General features: G+C 44.8%; 2 protein-coding genes and 1 long non-coding RNA gene across 3 annotated transcripts in view; 1 reads left to right on the top strand and 2 right to left on the bottom strand.

Moving 5' to 3' along the window:
- The window catches only part of LOC100999222 (small integral membrane protein 10-like protein 2A), a 134,853-nt gene that overhangs the window by 100,078 nt on the left and 15,535 nt on the right, over positions 1-19,240 (bottom strand). The gene's annotated exons all lie outside the window — the stretch shown is intronic.
- ETDB (embryonic testis differentiation homolog B) lies at positions 4,084-5,629 on the bottom strand. The gene is made up of 2 exons (XM_031660789.1): positions 5,526-5,629; positions 4,084-4,442 (listed from the first exon to the last, which is right to left on the bottom strand). The coding sequence occupies exon 2, from the start codon at positions 4,391-4,393 to the stop codon at positions 4,214-4,216; it is 180 nt and encodes a 59-aa protein (XP_031516649.1). The 5' UTR covers positions 4,394-4,442; positions 5,526-5,629; the 3' UTR covers positions 4,084-4,213.
- On the top strand, positions 5,674-9,461 carry LOC103880911. The gene is made up of 2 exons (XR_642195.4): positions 5,674-5,767; positions 8,751-9,461. It is a non-coding gene; the product is annotated as an uncharacterized LOC103880911 (long non-coding RNA).

The following is a 19,240-nucleotide window of genomic DNA, read 5'->3' as shown; positions in this document are numbered from 1 at the left end:
ATTTGACCCAGAAATCCCATTACTGGGTATATACTTCCCCACCTCCAGAAACAGATGCCATACAAATGGAGTAGTGTGCTTTGTGTTGAGCACCTGACACTGGCGTGTGGTGATGAAAGTCCTCTGTGGCTACCACCACTGGGACTGTACTGGGCCTGACCTGAGGCCATCACAGCAGTAGGCCTTGCCCAGGGTCATTCCCTTCAAGGCAGGGAGTTCCCCCAGGTCCTGGGTGTGTCCAGAGATGCAGTCTGGGAGCCAGGGATTAGAGTAAAAAAACCTTCGCAATTTACCTTTTGTTCTGTTCGACTGCAGCTAAGCTGGCACTCCAACTACAATACAGTTTTCCCACTCTTCCCTCCCCTTTGCACAGGTATAGGAATCTCCCCCTGTGGCCACCATCACCACTGGTCCATGGGGAGTTCTACCAGGCCATCACCAATGTTCACTTAAAGCCCAAGAGCTCTTTCATCAGCTTGTAGTGAATGCTGCCAGGCCTGGGGCTCACCCTGCAGGGCAGTGGGTTCCCCTATGGCCCAGGGCAGGTCCAGAAATGCTGTCTAAGAGCTGAGACCTGGACTCGAGGACCCCAACAGCCTGCTTGTTGCTCTTCTTGTTTCAAATGGAAGGAGTCCTTCACCATAGGTGGGAGAATGCTGGGTCATCCCTGAAGTCAGCACGTCTCAGAGCCCAAGGCCCATGGCTTACTCCCTGCATCTCGCTGGGTGTTATTCAGTGCCCAAGGGCTCTTTAGTCAGCAGGTGATAGGTCCTGCCAGGACTGGGTCCTTTCCTTCAAGGCAATGGGCTCCCTTCTGGCCTAGTGTGTATCTAGAAATGTGATTCAGCTGGTATCAAAGATGCAAGATAATGTCCCCTTTACTGTGTTAATCCATTTTTACACTGCTATAAAGGACTACCTTTGTTCACTCTCCTCTCCTTAAGCAGAAGTAAGGGGACATTTTAATTGCTGTGAGCTGTACTACCAGGGGTTGGAGGAGGGATGGCACATGGACTCCATTAGTCATGTCAGCTGCTGTCTCCCTAGGTCACGTGCCACCTGAGTTCACTGGCTGTAAGCCCAGCCCAGCACTAGGAGTTCCCTAGAAACTGCAGTCCTTGTGTCCTAGACCGCCTTACAAGTTTACATAGGACTCTAGAGCGCTTTTGCCCACAGTGGCGAGGCTTGAGAAGAAGCTCAAGTTTCAACTGATGGGAAGGGCGATTCTCCTGGCTTGGGCTGGTCAAAATGCACCCCACACCTGTGTGTGGGCACTGGCCGCACCCTGCATGGATTTGTTTTCAGCTGCGATAGGGCAGCGTTGAGTTCAAGGTAAGTCTCCCACTTGCTGCACTCTCCCTCCCCAAAGTGCACAGACTCTCCATGCTGGTGAATGGAGGAGGGGTAGCATTGGCGGTTCCAGACTACCTCTCTTGCCCTGTGCAATGCCTCTTCCAGTGATATTAAGTTAAAACCAGGTGATGTGATTGCTCACCTAATTCTTGGTTCTTGTGGCAGTGTTTTTTGTGTGCAGATAGTTGTTAAAATCTGATGTTCCAGTGAAGGGAGATGGGATGAGTAGCGTAGGTTTCTATTGTGCCATCTTCCTCTATGCCCTGCCAAGGTGACTTTTCTTTCACCCAGTCAATGTGAATGTGTAGGAAACTTTCTTGTAACCATTAGAGTTACAACTTAGGTTCCACATGGTATTATAATCAAATCGACCTCATCTGTTATGATAAGATGGCCCACAACACTGTGGATGCTACCATGTGTTGGGCAAGGGTTTTATTCCTCTGATTAAAGCAACAGTGGGTGATGGAAGTAGAAAAAAGTGGTGAATTGATTTGATTCTTCTCAGTTTGTCCAACTAGATATATGCTTCTCTGCAGGGCTGTGTGTTCCAGAAGTCTGATACCATGGACCGCATCACCTTGGCTTCCCGGCTGTCTGGTTAGTGATTTGAGCAATGAGAGGCAGCAGCTAGAAATGAAAGAGTAGTAGAGTGTCTCCTGACACTGTGTGCATGGTCTCCACTCAGCCTCAGATTCCTGTAAGTCAGCTGCATCCAGATTTCCACCAGCTTCCCCGTCCCGAGAAGGTTACATTTGGCCGCCACTAAGATCTGAGAAAAACCTCTTCAGAGGAATTTTGGCCAAATGTTCTCTCCCTCTTCTACAGCCACTTTCCTTCTGAATTTCTTACTTGTGAGTTTCACTTCTGGAAACAAAAGTCAAGTTCTCTAGGTGAACACTGAGTAGCCCCAATCTTCCAGTAAATTTGAAGTGTAGGAAGTTTTCCTCGTTTAAACTCAGAACACCATCCAATCCCTGGGGAGCGTGCCTCTCTGGTCTCCAACCCACCCAGAATTCCAGTGTGAATAGCCATCCACAGGTGGGTGAGTGGTCAGAGTTCACATGATTGTTTGTGATTGCCTTCTTTACCAGGCCGCCATTGTTAGGCAACTCTTTGCAAGATGGGAAATAGTTGGTACCAGTTGTTTTGGGGGCATTAGCCAAGTCGGAAACTGGACAGAGTTCCACTTGAATGTGCTGCTGCTCTAGTCTGGGTAACTTTACTGTCTATGTATATATCCAAGTACTGCTTGGCACAGTTGAGTTTCTCTTTGGTACATAATTCTGTGCTACTTGTTTTCTCACTCAGTATGATGGTGAAATTTATTCACTTGTAACTCTGTATCCCAAATTCTGTCTCTTCTGTTATGTGGCCATGGAGTGTAGGAGGTTGGCTGCTGTCAGCCTCTGCTCCTGTGGGTTTGGCTCCTTCTTGCCCTGCCTGCTGTTCTTTCAGCCTCCATTCCCCACCTCTTCTCCACCTCACAGCCACTGTATGATGCTGGACTGCAGGTAAACAGTCACCAACACAGGAGTGTCCAGGCAGCATTCCCCACAAAAGTGCACCCAGGAGGCCCTTCTACCTGGCAGCCTCTAACCTCTCCTCTCCATCCTACAGCCAGCTGCATCCTCTGAGGAGAGGCTGGTGGCTCCTTTTTGGCAATGCTGCATCAGTGCAGGGACAGAGAAAGTGACAGAGACAAAGAGGATGGTGAAAAGGACATAGAGCATTTTAATTTTCTACCATATAAAAAGTCTGGAAGAGACCTGGCTAAGGGGAGAGAGAGTAACAGCCCCTTAGATGTGGTGGGGGAGGGGACACAGGAAGGGGCTCTGGGGAATGCTGGACAGATTGTGAGAACACAGGGAATTGGGGAGGAGAGAAAGAGGGGACAGAGGACTGCTTGCAGGCTTATTTTGCATCTCACGTGAAAGGACTAGAGAAATGCCTGGAATTTGTGATGGCTTTAATGGTTCACCTTATGTAAATTTCATCTTACTCCTCACTTAGGCTTGCCCATGTTCACCATGGCTCTGACCTCTTTGCTCTCCCTGTCCCCTCTTCAGCTTTAACTCTCACTTGTCAGTGACCAATTGCCCACATAGTTCCCATTTCAGGTTTCTCACAATGAGTATATGACTTGCTCAGCACATTGCTTGGGGACAGAGCTTCTTCAACGGGAGCCATCTCATCATGTGTGTTGTTGTCCTATCAGGTGGCTTCACTTCAGTCAAATGAATTCTATTTGGCTGTAGCCTGAGAAGGTTTGTTTGACATGCCACAAAAAAAGCGACCAGAGCATTCTATACTTTCCTGGGGACAAAGAGCAGAGCGGTTGCCTCTGGAAGGCTCTGTGGATGTGATATTGGCGGTGTTAAAACATATCCCAAAGCCCCAGCCCAACTCTTGGTCTGCTCTTAAACAATGTCTTTTCACTAGGGCAAGCATTGGGTTTTAGAGGGGAACACCAGGGCTGTCTCTCCAAAATGGCTAGGGATTAGAGTCTTTGGTCCTTGAATGCCAAGTACTACATCACTTCGACTTCGCAGTGTTTTTCAGACTGATGATGGGGGAGATCTGGTGTGCAGCATGATCTCACCCTCTCTCCTGTGTCTGAGCACTCCTGCACAGCGTGTTAGGATGAACAGAGGCCCCTCCCAGTGTAACCCAAGAACACCCTGTCAGCAAACACACATCCAACCTAAAGGAGTGAAATGACAGACTCTGTTTTAATGGCTCAAACGTGGGAGGAGAGTTTATTGTTCTAATTATATTTAATTTCTCAAAATTCTGGGCAGGCCTCAGCACATAAGCCACATGACTTTTTGTCCAAGGCCATGTCTACCCTGGAGTTGCTTTATGACAGCATCCACAGCCACCTTGACAGGTCGATGTCACTTCTGTGCCTGCCCAGTTGTCTGTTGATTAAAAAGATCAGCACATTTTTGGTGGGCTTCTTGCGTTTGAAGGATTTGTCTGATTTCTTGATGTTCAGTGTGGTCTCTCTGGGGCTGCCTTTCGGGAGTTCTTTATCCATGACTTGTTGACTCCACACAACCTCAGTAAAACAGCGCAACCGAGGAAGCCTGAAAAAGACGATGCATTCTAGGTAATCAAGTGGACCCGACAACCTCTTCCTCACTGGCACAAAACCACACACACACACACACACACACACACACACACACACACACACACTGCTACCAGCAGTAGTCACAGGAAGCACCAACCATATTGTTTCTTCAATCTGTCTTACACATGGGTTTGTGCATCAGCCTGATGGGACCCGGGACACTAAGGGCACACTGTTGCATCACTCTGATCATTACCTGTCACACACAGGCTTGTTAGATTGTACACAAAACACTACCTTATAGCTCAAGTGTCGTTGTAATTCTTATACCCACACTAATGTTAACTGGATTTTATGTTGCTTTTTTTCAGAGCTGTCTTCTTCTCACTTCTGAGTTTTCCCTGTACCTGGAATATGGGCTTCCTTCTGAACTACATTATTCATGTTGTACAGAGTAATTCTCTTTGGTAAATCTATCCATAACAGAGTTCAGTACTTTACATTTGCAGTTCTTCATTCTACAACTTGCAGGCTGCGATAATTTGTTTCCTCATTCCAAATCTCTTTACGTGACTTTAGCTTCAAATAGGATTTGCCTCCTTTGAAAATCACTGGTGAAGCAGGTATGAATCTTACTCCAAACCCCTGTGTAGGAAATAAACTGGACATTCTCAAGTGCTACCTAGTTTCTGTTTCTAAGATCCATCCTGCTGATTTTCCATCCTGGGAACGTAATCACAGTGGCTTAAAGATTGTACTCACCTCTGATGCCTGGCCCTGACTCATCCGCCAAAACCCTGTTCTGCATTTCATTTGAATCTAGCACAAATTCAAAACAGTGTTCTCTATTTTGACCTCTCATGAGAGATTAAAAACCTTGCCCAAGTGACAGAGAGGTGAGGTTGGAACTGAGAAAGCCTGTGTCTGAAGCCTCTGCTTTTACCCACTGCTCTATAGTGTCTCTGTATCAATTTGAACAAATGACTCTCTGATAAACTCCCCCCATTACCAAATAGGGTTGGGGTTTATCTGGTAGGTTAGTTAGTTAACGGCACAAAAGGATGCTCTATGATCTTGGTATATCAGGGTATTTTACCTGTGAGACCACTCAGGTTTCTTTTGAAGAAAAGATCTGGACCAGAGGGTGAACAGCAACAGCTTGGCACTCTCTCCCTTTCCTTGAGTCCCAGGGCCTGATTGTACCAAGTGAGGTCATAGTTACTATGGTGACTCACAATTGCCTTCAGAACCTAGTGCAGATTCAAACACTGGCCACCATCCCTGGTTTCCTTCTCATTCACGCCTGAATAAGGTGAGTGGAAGTTGCTGGGAGAGGAGGTGAGTATATCCTGTGGCCGGGTGCCATATGCATGTCTCCTTCCTAGACAGAACTTGCCTCAACTATCCTGGCCTCAGAGCTTGTCCCTGGCTCGTATAAAATCCATTAAAATTTCTCCTTTGTGTAAATAAACAGCACCCATTGCATCTTGCCTTGTCCCCTGGGTAGTGATCAGCAACTCTGTCCGCCATGTTCCAATCCAGGAACTAGTTCCAGGTCAAATTTCCTACTTGCTTCTCAATCTTGCATCCATCCTTGGTCATGACTCTGCAAGTACTCCTTCTATAATACGCAATATATGTAAATGGAGTGTTTCGTTGCAGAAATTGAACACTTCAATTAAACATTGCTGTGTCTCCCACACTTATCTAAACCCTCTCAAAGCTCAGTGCAGTGGAGCTTCACACCTTTATTGTGTGGATCTGGGATGCAGGTGGGCTTTTAATGCTTTGGAAAATCTTATGCTAAAACTGGACCAGTTCCTTGAGACATATTCCCTTCCAAGTCTCTGATCTAGAATGACTATATTGTTACCATTACAGTGTGACCCACGTGGGTATCGTCTAGATGCAGGACATGGATTTTCCAGGCTGTCAGAGGGATAACCGTGAGGACAGCGCTTTGTGTTTTTTGTAGTGTGGTTCCCATGAGGAACTAAAATGACTATTATGAGATGTGGCTTGCCTCCTCACTGGCTGCCCAGTCAGTCTTATGTAAGAACTAAGGAAATTGATGTTACTGTAAAGTGACCCAGGTCACACACTCCCTTCCTTGAGTGGCAGGGAAGGAAGGCTCACTCCTCCAGGTTTTCTCCCAGTCCCCATAGAACCATGTAAAGACCCTGAGGCCATGTTCAGTGTTCTAAACAATTTGGAGAGGGAAGATAACTTATTGGTGTAGTTTATTAACAAAGAAAGTGGAAAACTCTTTCTTTTAAGGAGCTGACATCCTAGAAATCCAAGTCAATCACCTAGGAAATAGACCAGGAGAGGCTGATTGACAGAACTTAAATGCATAAAAACTTTGCATACTAGGTCAGGCACAGTGGCTCTCACCTATAATCCCAGCACTTTGGAAGGCTGAGGGGAGTGTATTACATGAGCCCAGGAGTTCAAGACCTGCAGTTGGCCTCGGGTCATATCCAGCCTGCTCCAACTGTAAGACAAAAAGCCCCTAAGGCAGACGGTCATGGCGATTGCCATAAGCAGCCCTGTAGATGCAAAGATGAGATGTAGCTCTGCAGAGCCAGAGTCTAAATATGTAAGTCAATGTCAGAATCTTTTTGGCACTGACTGTTCCTTAAATAGGTCAATACTCACCGTTTATGAAAATTTTCATTGAACTGGAGCTACATTCCCTTTCTATAGATAGCACGTTTTTAATTTTTGTTTTTAAAGTGACCCAGGTCACACACACCCTTTCTTGAGTGGCAGGTAAGGCAGGCTCGGTCCTCCAGGTTTTCTCCTGGCCACATAGAACCATGTAAAGACCCTGAGGCCATATTCATTGTCTTGAACAATTTGGAGAGGGAAGATAACTTATTGGTGTATTTTATTAACAAAGAAAGTAGAAAACTATCTTTCTCTTAAGGAACTTTGACATCCTAAAAATCCAAGGCAATCACCTAGAAAATAGGCCAGGAGAGGCTGATTGATAAAAGTTAAATGTATAAAAACTTTGCACACTAGGTCAGACACAGCGGCTCTTGCCTTTATAGGCACTTTGGAAGGCTGAGGGGAGTGGAGTGCTTGAGCCCAGGAGCTCAAGACCAGCCTGGGCTACATAAGGAGACCCCATCTCTACAATAAAAATAAATGAATACATAAATATATTAAAAATTTGCAGTCTTCCAATAAATAGGGAATATCATAGATTTAAGCTATCCTATTTACATTGGTTGCAAATATTATGAAATACCTGGAAAAATAATGAAATATAAGGAAAACACACATGCCACTTTTTATGAGCCTTCAGTTTGAATATACACATGATATTTTAAAATACTACATTTGTCTTCATGCACACGTATGTTTATTGCAGCACTATTCACAATAGCAAAGAGACTTGGAATCAACTGAAATGTCCATCAGTGACAGATTGGATCAAGAAAATGTGCTTTGCCGCTATACACCATGGAGTCACTATGCAGCCATAAAAGGATGAGTTTGTGTCCTTTGTAGGGACATGGATGCAGCTGGAAACCATCATTCTTAGCAAACTATCACAGAACAGAAAACCAAACACCACATGTTCTCACTCATAGGTGGGAACTGAACAATGAGATCCTTGAACTCAGGAAGAGACATCACACACGGGGCCCTATCATGGGGAGGGGAGGGAGGGAGGGATTGGATTGGGAGTTATACCTGATGTAAAATGACAGAGTTGATGGGTGCAGCACACCAACATGGCACAAGTATACATATGTAACAAACCTGCCGTTCTTTATGTACCCTACAACTTAAAATTATAATAATAATAAATAAATTTTAAAAAATAAAATTAAAAAATTAAAAAAAATAAAATACTACATTTTTCTTAAGAGGAAGATCAATTTTTGCAATGGCATCAATTCGCCTCTAATAAAATCAATATATCCAGTACAATCCTAATCATAGCCTGTAGCAGAATTTTGAGTATGTGTGTGTAACTGGAAGATCAGATGAAATTATATTGCCAAAAAATGTGAAGGATTATGCAACAGGGGTAGCTTGTCATTCTGGACTCAAAACTTACTCTGTAGTATTAGTGAATGAAGCAGGAATTGATAGACATGTCCATGGACCAAAAAAGAGATTCTAGAAATATACTCATGCATATGTGGAACTCAAAGAAATTATATACCTGGCATTTAAAAATCACAAGTTGCCACAAAGCTGACTTTTATGATCGTGTGGGTTAGAGAGGAGAAGTGCAGAGAGGCTTTGGGGGCTACTTGATGCTTCTCCTTCAGGTAATTCTAGATTCCATCAACTTTCACAGGTCTCTCTTCTGTGCTGTCTTCCTGAAGCCATCTGTGGAGTCAAGCAGTCATGGCTCAGGCACACTCTGAAGTCGGTCCCAGCACATCTGCACGGAGCATCAGGAGAAAGGCGGACGAATACTTGAGACCCAGCCTGGCCTCTAAATCTGTGCTGAGCGTTTTACTCAGTAGACAGCTTGGGAATCATAGAAACGATGTGGATCTGACAGAGTGGCTGTGGACACTGACACAAACCACACCAGGGTGGACCTGGCCTTTGCCAACACGCCATACAATCAACCCACCTTTGCACCCTGGGAAGGATAGAAAATCCAAGAAAATGGTGTGGATCAATAAATCCTTCCCCTGATACAACCATTACAAATGGAAGCTGTGTTCTCACTGCTTCTGGTTGTACATGGTCTTTGATCACCTAGTTTCTTGACTTCTGACCAGTCTCTGTGTTACTCGAGGCCACAGCAGATGAACTTTACCTACTCCCCCCTGAGAAGGTGTTTACTAACGTTGTAGAGTCTGGGGGTGTTGGAGCCACGAGGGGCCCTGTTTCGAGAAGGTGGAAGGGCAGCTGAGTGGACACGTGGAGAGGCCCTGCAACCCTAAATTTCTAGGGGGAGGGGCCTTTAAGGAGCCCGCTTAGAGGTCTTGATTTGTCTCCCTTGAAGTTTGGGGGAGAGCGTGGGTAAAAATTGAAATCAAATAAATTTAAAATGAGAGTGGCTTGCAGAGTGGGGAGAGAATTCTCGCAAGAGATATACTTCTTAAATTGAGAAAAAAAGAAAGGGAGCTAAAGAGGTAATCAGAAATGCTCAGGAAATAAAGAATGGTCTTTCAAGTGTTGATGCAAAATAACTTTGAACCTACAATTCTACTTCTAGCCAGACATTCAAGTGTGAGGATAAATTAGCATACAAGGTGTTCAAGTGTGTGTTCCCTGGAAATAGACCCTGAGGCACACTTGTGAGTAGAAAGCACTAACTTTGGAGAGAGTCCCAGACAGCACAGGTAAGGGTGTGGGGAGGTGAGACATACAAGGAATGCAGCCAATTTAAATGGGAGGAATAAGCTAGCAGGTTTCCACTGTGGGCAATTGGAGCTAATTCCCAGGGGGGCCCTATGGGAGACTTTGTAGAACACACATCTCACATTCATCCCAAGTGCAGGATGAGATGGCTTGGGGGTATTTAGCCACCAAAGTCGCAATCATACTTATTAAAGTACTTCCCCATGGGAGATATAAATCCCTGTCACCTTCAGTTGGCCTTGGGTCATATCCAGCATGCTCTAAGGGTGAGACAAAAAGCCCCCAAGGCAAAGAGTCATGGCGATTGCCATAAGCAGCCCTATAGATGGAAAGGTGAGACCTAGCTCTGCAGGGCCAGTGTCTAAATACATAAGTCAGTGTCAGAATCTTTTTGGCACTGTCTGTTCCTTAAATAGGTCAATACTCACCATTTGTGAAAGTTTTCATTGAACTGGAGCTACATTTCCTCTCTATAGATAGCATGTTTTAAATGTTTTGTCAATTATCAATTTTAATTGGAAACTGATTGCAGGACCTCTGTCCCAGAGAGTTGTGAGATACGTGTTTAGCCATCGAACGAGCATTGTAGACATCAAAATATTCTCCCTGGGGAAAAGAAAGCAGGATTTTTGAAGTGTGTCCTGCCTGCAGATGTGCCATGCTGGATGTTAGGCACAGGTCTCTCCCTGGGATTTCATGGAGATCTTGGGCTGGCTGCTTTATCAGAAACTCTATTCTTGCAATTCAGCCTAGGGGAATCCAAGCTGCAGTGTCTCACCTCTTGCTGAGGGGTTCCTCAGCATGTGGAATTCAAAGAACCTCCTTATCTCCAGGTCTCCCATAGTAGCTGGAACTTTATTCATGTCCCTATCATTACTTTCTCTATGGAACGGGATGAGTTGCTGGTTAGCTTGCTCCCACCCACCTATGCCCATCCAGGCCCATGCTCAGCACACCGTCCCCATACTGGGTGCCCCTATCCCCAGAGATTCTTGGAAATGCTGTTCTGGGTGGTAACTCCATTTCAGCACTGATATAGCCACTGGCAGCAAGAGATGGCCTTCTCAAGCTTGTGTTGGGAGTCTAGTAATGAATCCTTTTTGTCACAGTTCAGATGGAACTCGCAATGCCCAGCTCCACTGGTGTTGCTTTTCACCTTTCTTCTGTCTCCAATACTCTTCCCTTCCTTTGCAAGCCTCTCAATATTTCACCATTTTGTTCCAGTGTCACTGCACACAGTTACGCATACTGGTGTGTGTGTGTGTGTGTCTGGGTAGAAGCCTCTGGAAGAGCCCAGTGGTTGAGTTGGGACGGTTATGGGAGCTACAGACACCAGGTGCTCTGGGGCTGGCCAGGGGCTTGGGTGGGGAAGTGCAGTTATGGGAGTGGGGCTGGGGTCAAGCAGGTGTAAAACCCTGCAAAGCAGCTCTTGGTGAGTCTGTCAGGGGAAGGGGATAGGCGTCTAGTGGGAAGGAGTGGGATGGGAGTATGGGCAGCATCTATAGTGCTGAACTTTCCAGGAAGAAAGAATCAAATTCTCTATGCATGCAAAATATTTCAAAATTTGAAAGTTGAAGGGTAACTTAAAAATAAAAATAAAAGCCTGGGATTAGGCCAAAGTCAAAACATTGTGATGAGGCTCGTAAGTTCTCCTGGGAGTCTATAGATGAACATTTCTAAGATTGCTTGAATGGGTCCTGGGTTAGACAAATAAGTTAATGGATGTGTGATGATAGAAGCCACATTTCTCACTCTTGGTGAGGAAAGTTAGTTGAGTGAATGAGACAGCTACAATGACTCATGTGATAAGAGATTAGAGTTGGAGAGATTGGTATGAACTCATGCTTATGTTAATATAGATAAAGAAGGGTAGATGTAGAAACATTTATAGGTATGTGTGTACACAAGATATATTAGTGTCCTATTGCTGCTGTAACAAATTTCCACAAATGTAGTGGCTTTAAACAAACAAAAATTTCTTTTAGAGTCTGGAGGTCAGAGGTCTAACATCAGGTTGCTGGTTAGGGCTATGTTCTTTCTGGAGGCTTCAGGGCAGAGTTCAATTCCTTGCTTTTTTCGGCTTCTAGGACCGGCCTGGCTTCCTTGTTTCATTATTCCTTCCTGGCATCACTCCAACTTCTTTCCATAGTAATGTCTCCTACTATGCACTCTGATCCCTCTGCCTCCCTCTTAAAAGTCTCTGTGGTTCATGTATTTGGGGATCGAAGAAGGAAGAGAAGAGACTGTGAAAGACAGTCGCACAGAAGCTATACTGGGACCGTGCTTGGACAGGGTTGTATGATAGGCAAAGTCTCTGCAAGACACCTTCCAGGGACAGCAGCATGGGGCCACCACCCAGAAGGGTATGAGGGCAAGGGAATTTCTGAGAAAGAGGAGGAAACCAGAGAAGGGGCTTACGTGAGTAGGTGATGTCATCAGCAGCAAGGTGGGGAGTTCTCTGGGTCACAGAGCTTTGAAGGCCAGCAGTGATTTGGGGGTCTTTTATAGCTATTGAGTTTGTCTTTTCTATAGTAAGTGGATGTGGGGAGCAGTTTTGTGAGAAATGGAAAATAGGTACGTTCTAAAGGACTTAAAAATACGTTTTCAGATTATATTTAAAGAGACTGAATATATGAGAATGTGAGTTTGGGACCAGTGGGCTTTGAGGCAATAGTCCTAGCCTGCTGTGAAGAAGTAAACAACATGGGGATCATTTTAAGCCAATAGACAGGGTGAATTTCTGGCTCATTTATAGAACATGACTCTTGTGATTATATGAGGCCCACTCCCATAATCTGGGATAATCTCCTCATGTCACGATCTTTAACTTAATCATATTTGAAACGTTCCTTTTTCGTGTAAGGTAACATATTCACAGGTTATGGGGATTGTGAAGTAGACATCATTGGGGGATCACTATTTACCTACCACGCATGAGTCAGCTTGCATGCACATGATTTCTTCCTCTGTCGGCTGAGAGAGCCAAGAAGCAATGACAACCAAGTAGTAATGAGCACACCTAGAGCCCAAACCTTGGTTTCTAATGTCATCCAACAATAAAAGGAACCAGGACTCTTTGGCTAAATGACTGATTCCAAGGCTGAGCCTGGGATTGTACAACATGAGCCTGGAGAATCTTGTAATGTCAGTAAGCACACACATAAACACACACACAATGATGGGAGTATGGCAAAGAGACACAGGAGCCTGCTGAAAGTGTTCCCAATGGCTAAAGCTGGAGCAAGCTGAGCAACAGAACAGATACAGTGCTTTTGGATTATAACTTGAAATACAAAATAAATATTCATGAGTCCATACTGATATAAATAAATAGGGAGAAGAGACAAATCTCCTTTGCAGAATAATTCCAATTTTTTACAGATATTTTATCCAAGATAAGGTAGAAAAGGACTCTCCCCTCCTTAATCATATGCTGTCCATAGTAACCTCCCTCCAAAGAGTAGAATATGGTAAGGCAGAAAAACATACCTTTACTGCTGAGAAAGCTGATACACACTACCTCAGCCAGGTGACCAAAGTTGAACTTAACTGTCATGTCATGTGGATTGTATGCTCTCTTGATAAGGGGTGATGAGAATGGTACTTTCTTTCTTGGTCTTCCTCTCAAAAACCTGTAACCCCAGTGTCATCATGAGAAAATCACCTGGCAAATCCCAGTTGAAAGACATTCTACAAAATACCTGGCCAGTAGTCCTCAAAGTTGTCAAGAGTCATCGGAAACAAGGGAAGTCTGAGAAACTATCACAACCAAGAGCACCCTAAGATGGCATGATTATTAAATATAATGTAGCATCCTGGATGTGAGATTGAAACAGAAAAAGGACATTTGATTAAAATGGTGGAAATCTGAATAAAGTGAGGACTTTGGGTCATAATAATGTATTAGGATCAATTAACTAACTGTAACAAATGTACCACTTTAGTGCAAGATGCATAGGGGAAACTGGGTGAGGGATATGAGGGACCTCTCTGTACTATCTTCATAACTTTTGTATAAATATAAATCTCTTTTAAGGTAAAATGTCTAGATAAAACAAGCAACAACAACAAGGCCACTGCCAAATCTAGTCTGAAGACAACAAAACAAGAACATTACCCAAGTCACAAAAGGCACCAAACACCTGCCATCCTGGCTGATATGAGTGACTACTCCTTCTGTGCCAACAATAGCTTTTTTCAAATCTTCATTTCTCTAGGATAAGGTTTACAAATATACCCAGTCACAAAATTACCCCCCACTTCCTGACAGCATCCAATCCAGAGCCAAACCCTACTTCAGGAAACCCTCCTCTAAATCACCTAGCTGAAGCCCAGATCTTATGTTTCTTCTAATACTCTCTTCCTGAGAGTCCCCAGGGTTCCCTCATGTCTTGCAGTCTCCTTTTGTTCTTTGAGTAATGAACTCAACTTGTTCATCAAGCAATAAACTGCACTCAGAAAGTTGAGCTTGTTTAACTACAGGTGTGTTCCTGGTGACCTTTGACTGCAGAGAGGTGACAAGATTAAGAAAATGCCTCTAGGGTGGTTCCAAGATGGCCAAATAGGAACAGCTCCAGTCTACAGCCCCCAGTGTGAGCAATGCAGAAGACAGGTGATTTCTACATTTCCAACTGAGGTACTGGGTTCATCTCACTGGGGCATGTCAGACAGCGGGTACAGGACAGTGGGAGCAGCCCAATGAGCAAGAGCCGAAGCAGGGTGAGGCATCGCCTCACCCAGGAAGTACAAGGGGTCAGGGAATTCCCTTTCTTAGCCAAGAGAAGCAGTGACTGACAGCACCTGGAAAATCGGTCACTCCCACCCCAATACTGCACTTTTCCAAGGGTCTTAGCAAATGGCATATCAGGAGATTATATCCCACGCCTGGCTCCGAGGGTCCCATGCCCACGGAGCCTTGCTCATTGCTAGCACAGCAGTCTGAGATCAAATTGCAAGGCAGCAGCAAGACTTGGGGAGGGGTGCCCGCCATTGCTGAGGCTTGAGTAGGTAAACAAAGTGGCCGGGAAGCTCTAACTGGGTGGAGCCCACCACAGTTCAAGGAGGCCTGCCTGCCTCTGTAGACTCCACCTTTGGGGACAAGGCATAGGCAAACAAATGGCAGCAGAAACCTCTGCAGATGTAAACATCCCCGTCTGACAGCTTTGAAGAGAGTAGTGGTTCTCCCAGCACGGAGTTTGAGATCTGAGAATGGACAGACTGCCTCCTCAAGTGGGTCCCTGACCCCTGAGTAGTCTAACTGGGAGGCACCCCCCGAGTAGGGGCAGACTGACACCTCACACGGCCGGGTACCCCTCTGAGATGAAGCTTCCAGAGGAACGATCAGGCAGCAACATTTGCTGTTCAGCAATATTTGCTGTTCTGCAGTCCCTGCTGCTGATACCCAGGCAAACAGGGTCTGGTACAGACCTCCAGCAAACTCCAGCAGACCTGCAGCTGAGAGTCCTGACTGTTAGAAGGAAAACTAACAAATACTATCCACACCAAAACCCCATCTGTATGTCACCATCATCAAAGACCAAAGGTAGATGAAACCACAAAGATGGGGAAACAACAGAGCAGAAAAGCTGAAAATTCAAAAAATCAGAGCACCTCAAAATTCTAAAAATCAGAGTGCCTCTCCCCCTCCAAAGGAACGCAGCTCCTTGCCAGCAATGGAACAAAGCTGGATGGAGAATGACTTTGACGAGTTGAGAGAAGAAGGCTTCAGACGATCAAACTTCTCTGAGCTAAAGGAGGAAGTTTGAACCCATCGCAAAGAAGCTAAAAACCTTGAAAAAAGATTAGATGAATGGCTAACTAGAATAACCAGTGTAGAGAGGTCCTTAAATGACCTGATGGAGCTGAAAACCATGGCATGAGAACTACGTGACTAATGCACAAGCTTCAGTAACCAATTCAATCAACTGGAAGAAAGGGTGGCAGTGACCCAAGATCAAATAAATGAAATGAAGCAAGAGGAAAAGAAGTTTAGAGAAAAAAGAGCAAAAAGAAATGAACAAAGCCTCCAAGAAATATGGGACTATGTGAAAAGACCAAATCTACATCTGATTGGTGTACCTGAAAGTGATGGGGAGAATGGAACCAAGTTGGAAAACACTCTTCAGGATATTATTCAGGAGAATTTCCCCAACCTAGCAAGACAGGCCAACATTCAAATTCAGGAAATACAGAGAATGCCACAAAGATACTCCTCAAGAAGAGCAACTCCAAGACACATAACTGTCAGATTCACCAAAGTTGAAATGAAGGAAAAAATGTTAAGGGTAGCCAGAGAGAAAGGTTGGGTTACCCACAAAGGGAAGCCCATCAGACTAACAGCGGATCTCTCAGCAGAAACTCCACAAGCCAGAAGAGAGTGGGGGCCAATATTCGACATTCTTAAAGAAAAGAATTTTCAACCCAGAATTTCATATCCAGCCAAACTAAGCTTCATAAGTGAAGGAGAAATAAAATCCTTTACAGATAAGCAAATGCCGAGAGATTTTGTCACCACCAGGCCTGCTCTACAAGAGCTCCTGAAGGAAGCACTAAACATGGAAAGGAACAACCGGTACCAGCCACTGCAAAAACATGCCAAAATGTAAAGGCCATCAATGCTAGGAAGAAACTGTGTCAACTAACAAGCAAAATAACCAGCTAACATCATAATGACAGGATCAAATTCACACATAACAATATTAACCTTAAATATAAATGGGCTAAATGCTCCAATTAAAAGACACAGAATGGCAAATTGGATAAAAAGTCAAGACCCATCAGTTTGCTGTATCCAGGAGACCCATCTCACATGCAGAGACATACATAGGCTCAAAATAAAGGGATGGAGGAAGATCTACCAAGCAAATGGAAAACAAAAAGAGGCAGGGGTTGCAATCCTAGTCTCTGATAAAACAGACTTTAAACTAACAAAGATCAAAAGAGACAAAGAAGGCCATTACATAATGGTAAAGGGATCAATTCAACAAGAAGAGCTAACTATCCTAAATATATATGCACCCAATACAGGAGCACCCAGATTCATAAAGCAAATCCTTAGAGACTAACAAAGAGACTTAGACCCCCACACAATAATAATGGGAGACTTTAACATCCCACTGTCAACATTAGACAGATCAACGAGACAGAAAGTTAACAAGGATATTCAGGAATTGAACTCAGTTCTGCACCAAGCGGACCTAATAGACATCTACAGAACTCTCCACCCCAAATCAACAGAATATACATTCTTCTCAGTACCACATCATACTTATTCCAAAATTGATCACATAGTTGGAAGTAAAGCATGCCTCAGCAAATGTAAAATAACAGAAATTATAACAAACTGTCTCTCAGACCACAGTGCAACCAAACTAGAACTCAGCACCAAGAAACTCACTCAAAACAGCTCAACTACAAGGAAACTGAACAACCTGCTCCTGAATGACTACTGGGTAAATAACGAAATGAAGGCAGAAATAAAGAAGTTCTTTGAAACCAATGAGAACAAAGACACAATATACCAGAATCTCTGGGACACATTTAAAGCAGTGTGTAGAGAGGAATTTATAGCACTAAATGCCCACAAGAGAAAGCTGGAAAGATCTAAAATTGACATCCCAACATCACAAAAGAACTAGAGAAGCAAGAGCAAACACATTCAAAAGCTAGCAGAAGGCAAGAAATAACTAAGATCAGAGCAGATCTGAAGGAGATAGAGACACAAAAAACCCTTCAAAAAAATCCCAGGTCGAGTTTGGACTGCTGTGCTGGCAGCGAGAATTTCAAGCCAGTGGACCTTAGCTTGCTGGGCTCCATGGAGGTGGGATCCACTGAGCCAGACCACTTGGCTCCCTGGCTTCAGCCCACTTTCCAGGGGAGTGAACGGTTCTGTCTCATTGGCTTTCCAGGTGCCACTGGGGTATTAAAAAAAAAATCCCGCTGCTAGCTTGGTGTCTGCCCAAAGCGGCAGCCCAGTTGTGTGCTTGAAACCCAGGGCCCTCGTGGTGAAGGCACCTGAGTGAATCTCCTGGTTTGTGGGTTGCGAAGACCATGGGAAAAGCGTAATATCTGCGCCAGAATGCACTATCCCTTAGGGCACAGTCCCTCAGGGCTTCTCTTGGCTAGGGGAGGGAGTTCCCCGACCCCTTGTGCTTCCCAGGTGAGGCGACACCCCACCCTGCTCCCGCTTGCCCTCCGTGGGCTGCACCTACTGTCTAAGCAGTCCCAATGAGATGAGTTGGGTACCTCAGTTGGAAATGCAGAAATCACCCGCCTTCTGTGTTGACCTTACTGGAAGTTGCAGACCGGAGCTGTTCCTATTCACCCATCTTTCCAGCCACCAGAAATACAAATTTTAATATTATCCTCCAGCTTGGCCATTTCTGCCACTATTTCTGACAAATAGTCCAAGGTCCCCTATTTACAAACCTTCATGGCCTTGAGGGAAAACCTAGGAAAATTCTTTGATGACCCCATCAATGGCTTCCAAAAATTGAGACTTGCATTTAGATAAACTTGGAAGGATATAATTATCCTCATGGGACAAGCCCTATCACAAGAGGAAAGACAAACCATCTATGAGGCAGCATTCCACTGAGAGGATGACTACACCTGACAGATGTCAACTACCCTGTAGGAGTTACAGCTGTTCCCTAGCAGGATCCCAAGTGGTACTACAATACCCAGGCAGGAATATGGGCCAGGAACCATATGCTCCTGTGTCTAATAGAGGGAGTGAAAAGGAATAAGATCAAGCCTATAAACTATAATAAACTAGCCACCATAGGCCAGAGGCCAAATGAAAATCCCATAGACTCTCTCAAATGCCTACAAAAAAATCAGTATTAAGCACACTAACTTAGACCTGGGATCCCCAGAGGGACAACTAGTCCTAAAGGACCATTCCTTTGTCCAAGTTGCCCCAGACATTAGAAAAAAAAATTACAAAAGTCAGCCTTAGGACACAGTGTCCCTATGCTAGACATCCTCAAATTAGCCTCCTCAGTCTTTTATAACCAAGAGCAAAACGAGAAGGACATGGCTAAGAAGAGGGAGAAATGCAGGGGCAAGAGGCAGACTGAACTATTGGCTGCTTTGCAAGTCTGCCAGCCCCCTTCAGGTTGCCCTGACAATGCTCTTCCAAGTAACTGCCATCAGTGCAGGAAGCCAGGACACTGGAAGGCAAACTTCCCTGATGGGCCAAATTAGAGGAAGCCCCTCACAGCCTGTCCCCTCTATCACAATCTCAGCCACTGGAAAAGGGCCTGTCCCAAGAGCCAAAAGTCTCCTGGCCCAGATCCCAATGCAGTAATGGCTTTGAGCTGAAAGGGCCCTCTGCTGTGTCTGGCTCACATATCTGACATCAACATTGAAGAGAGTGAGTCAATGGAAAGTCTGGAAGTGGCAGATAAGATAATAAATTTCCCTTTTGGATTCAAGAGCCACCTACTTCATGCTAACCTCCTTCTC

The sequence above is a fragment of the Papio anubis genome, chromosome X (assembly GCF_008728515.1).
Source record: "Papio anubis isolate 15944 chromosome X, Panubis1.0, whole genome shotgun sequence".
In the NCBI taxonomy this organism is placed as follows: Eukaryota; Metazoa; Chordata; class Mammalia; order Primates; family Cercopithecidae; genus Papio; species Papio anubis.
Note: the sequence above shows the minus strand (reverse complement) of the source record. Positions and strands in the feature narration are given on the sequence as shown.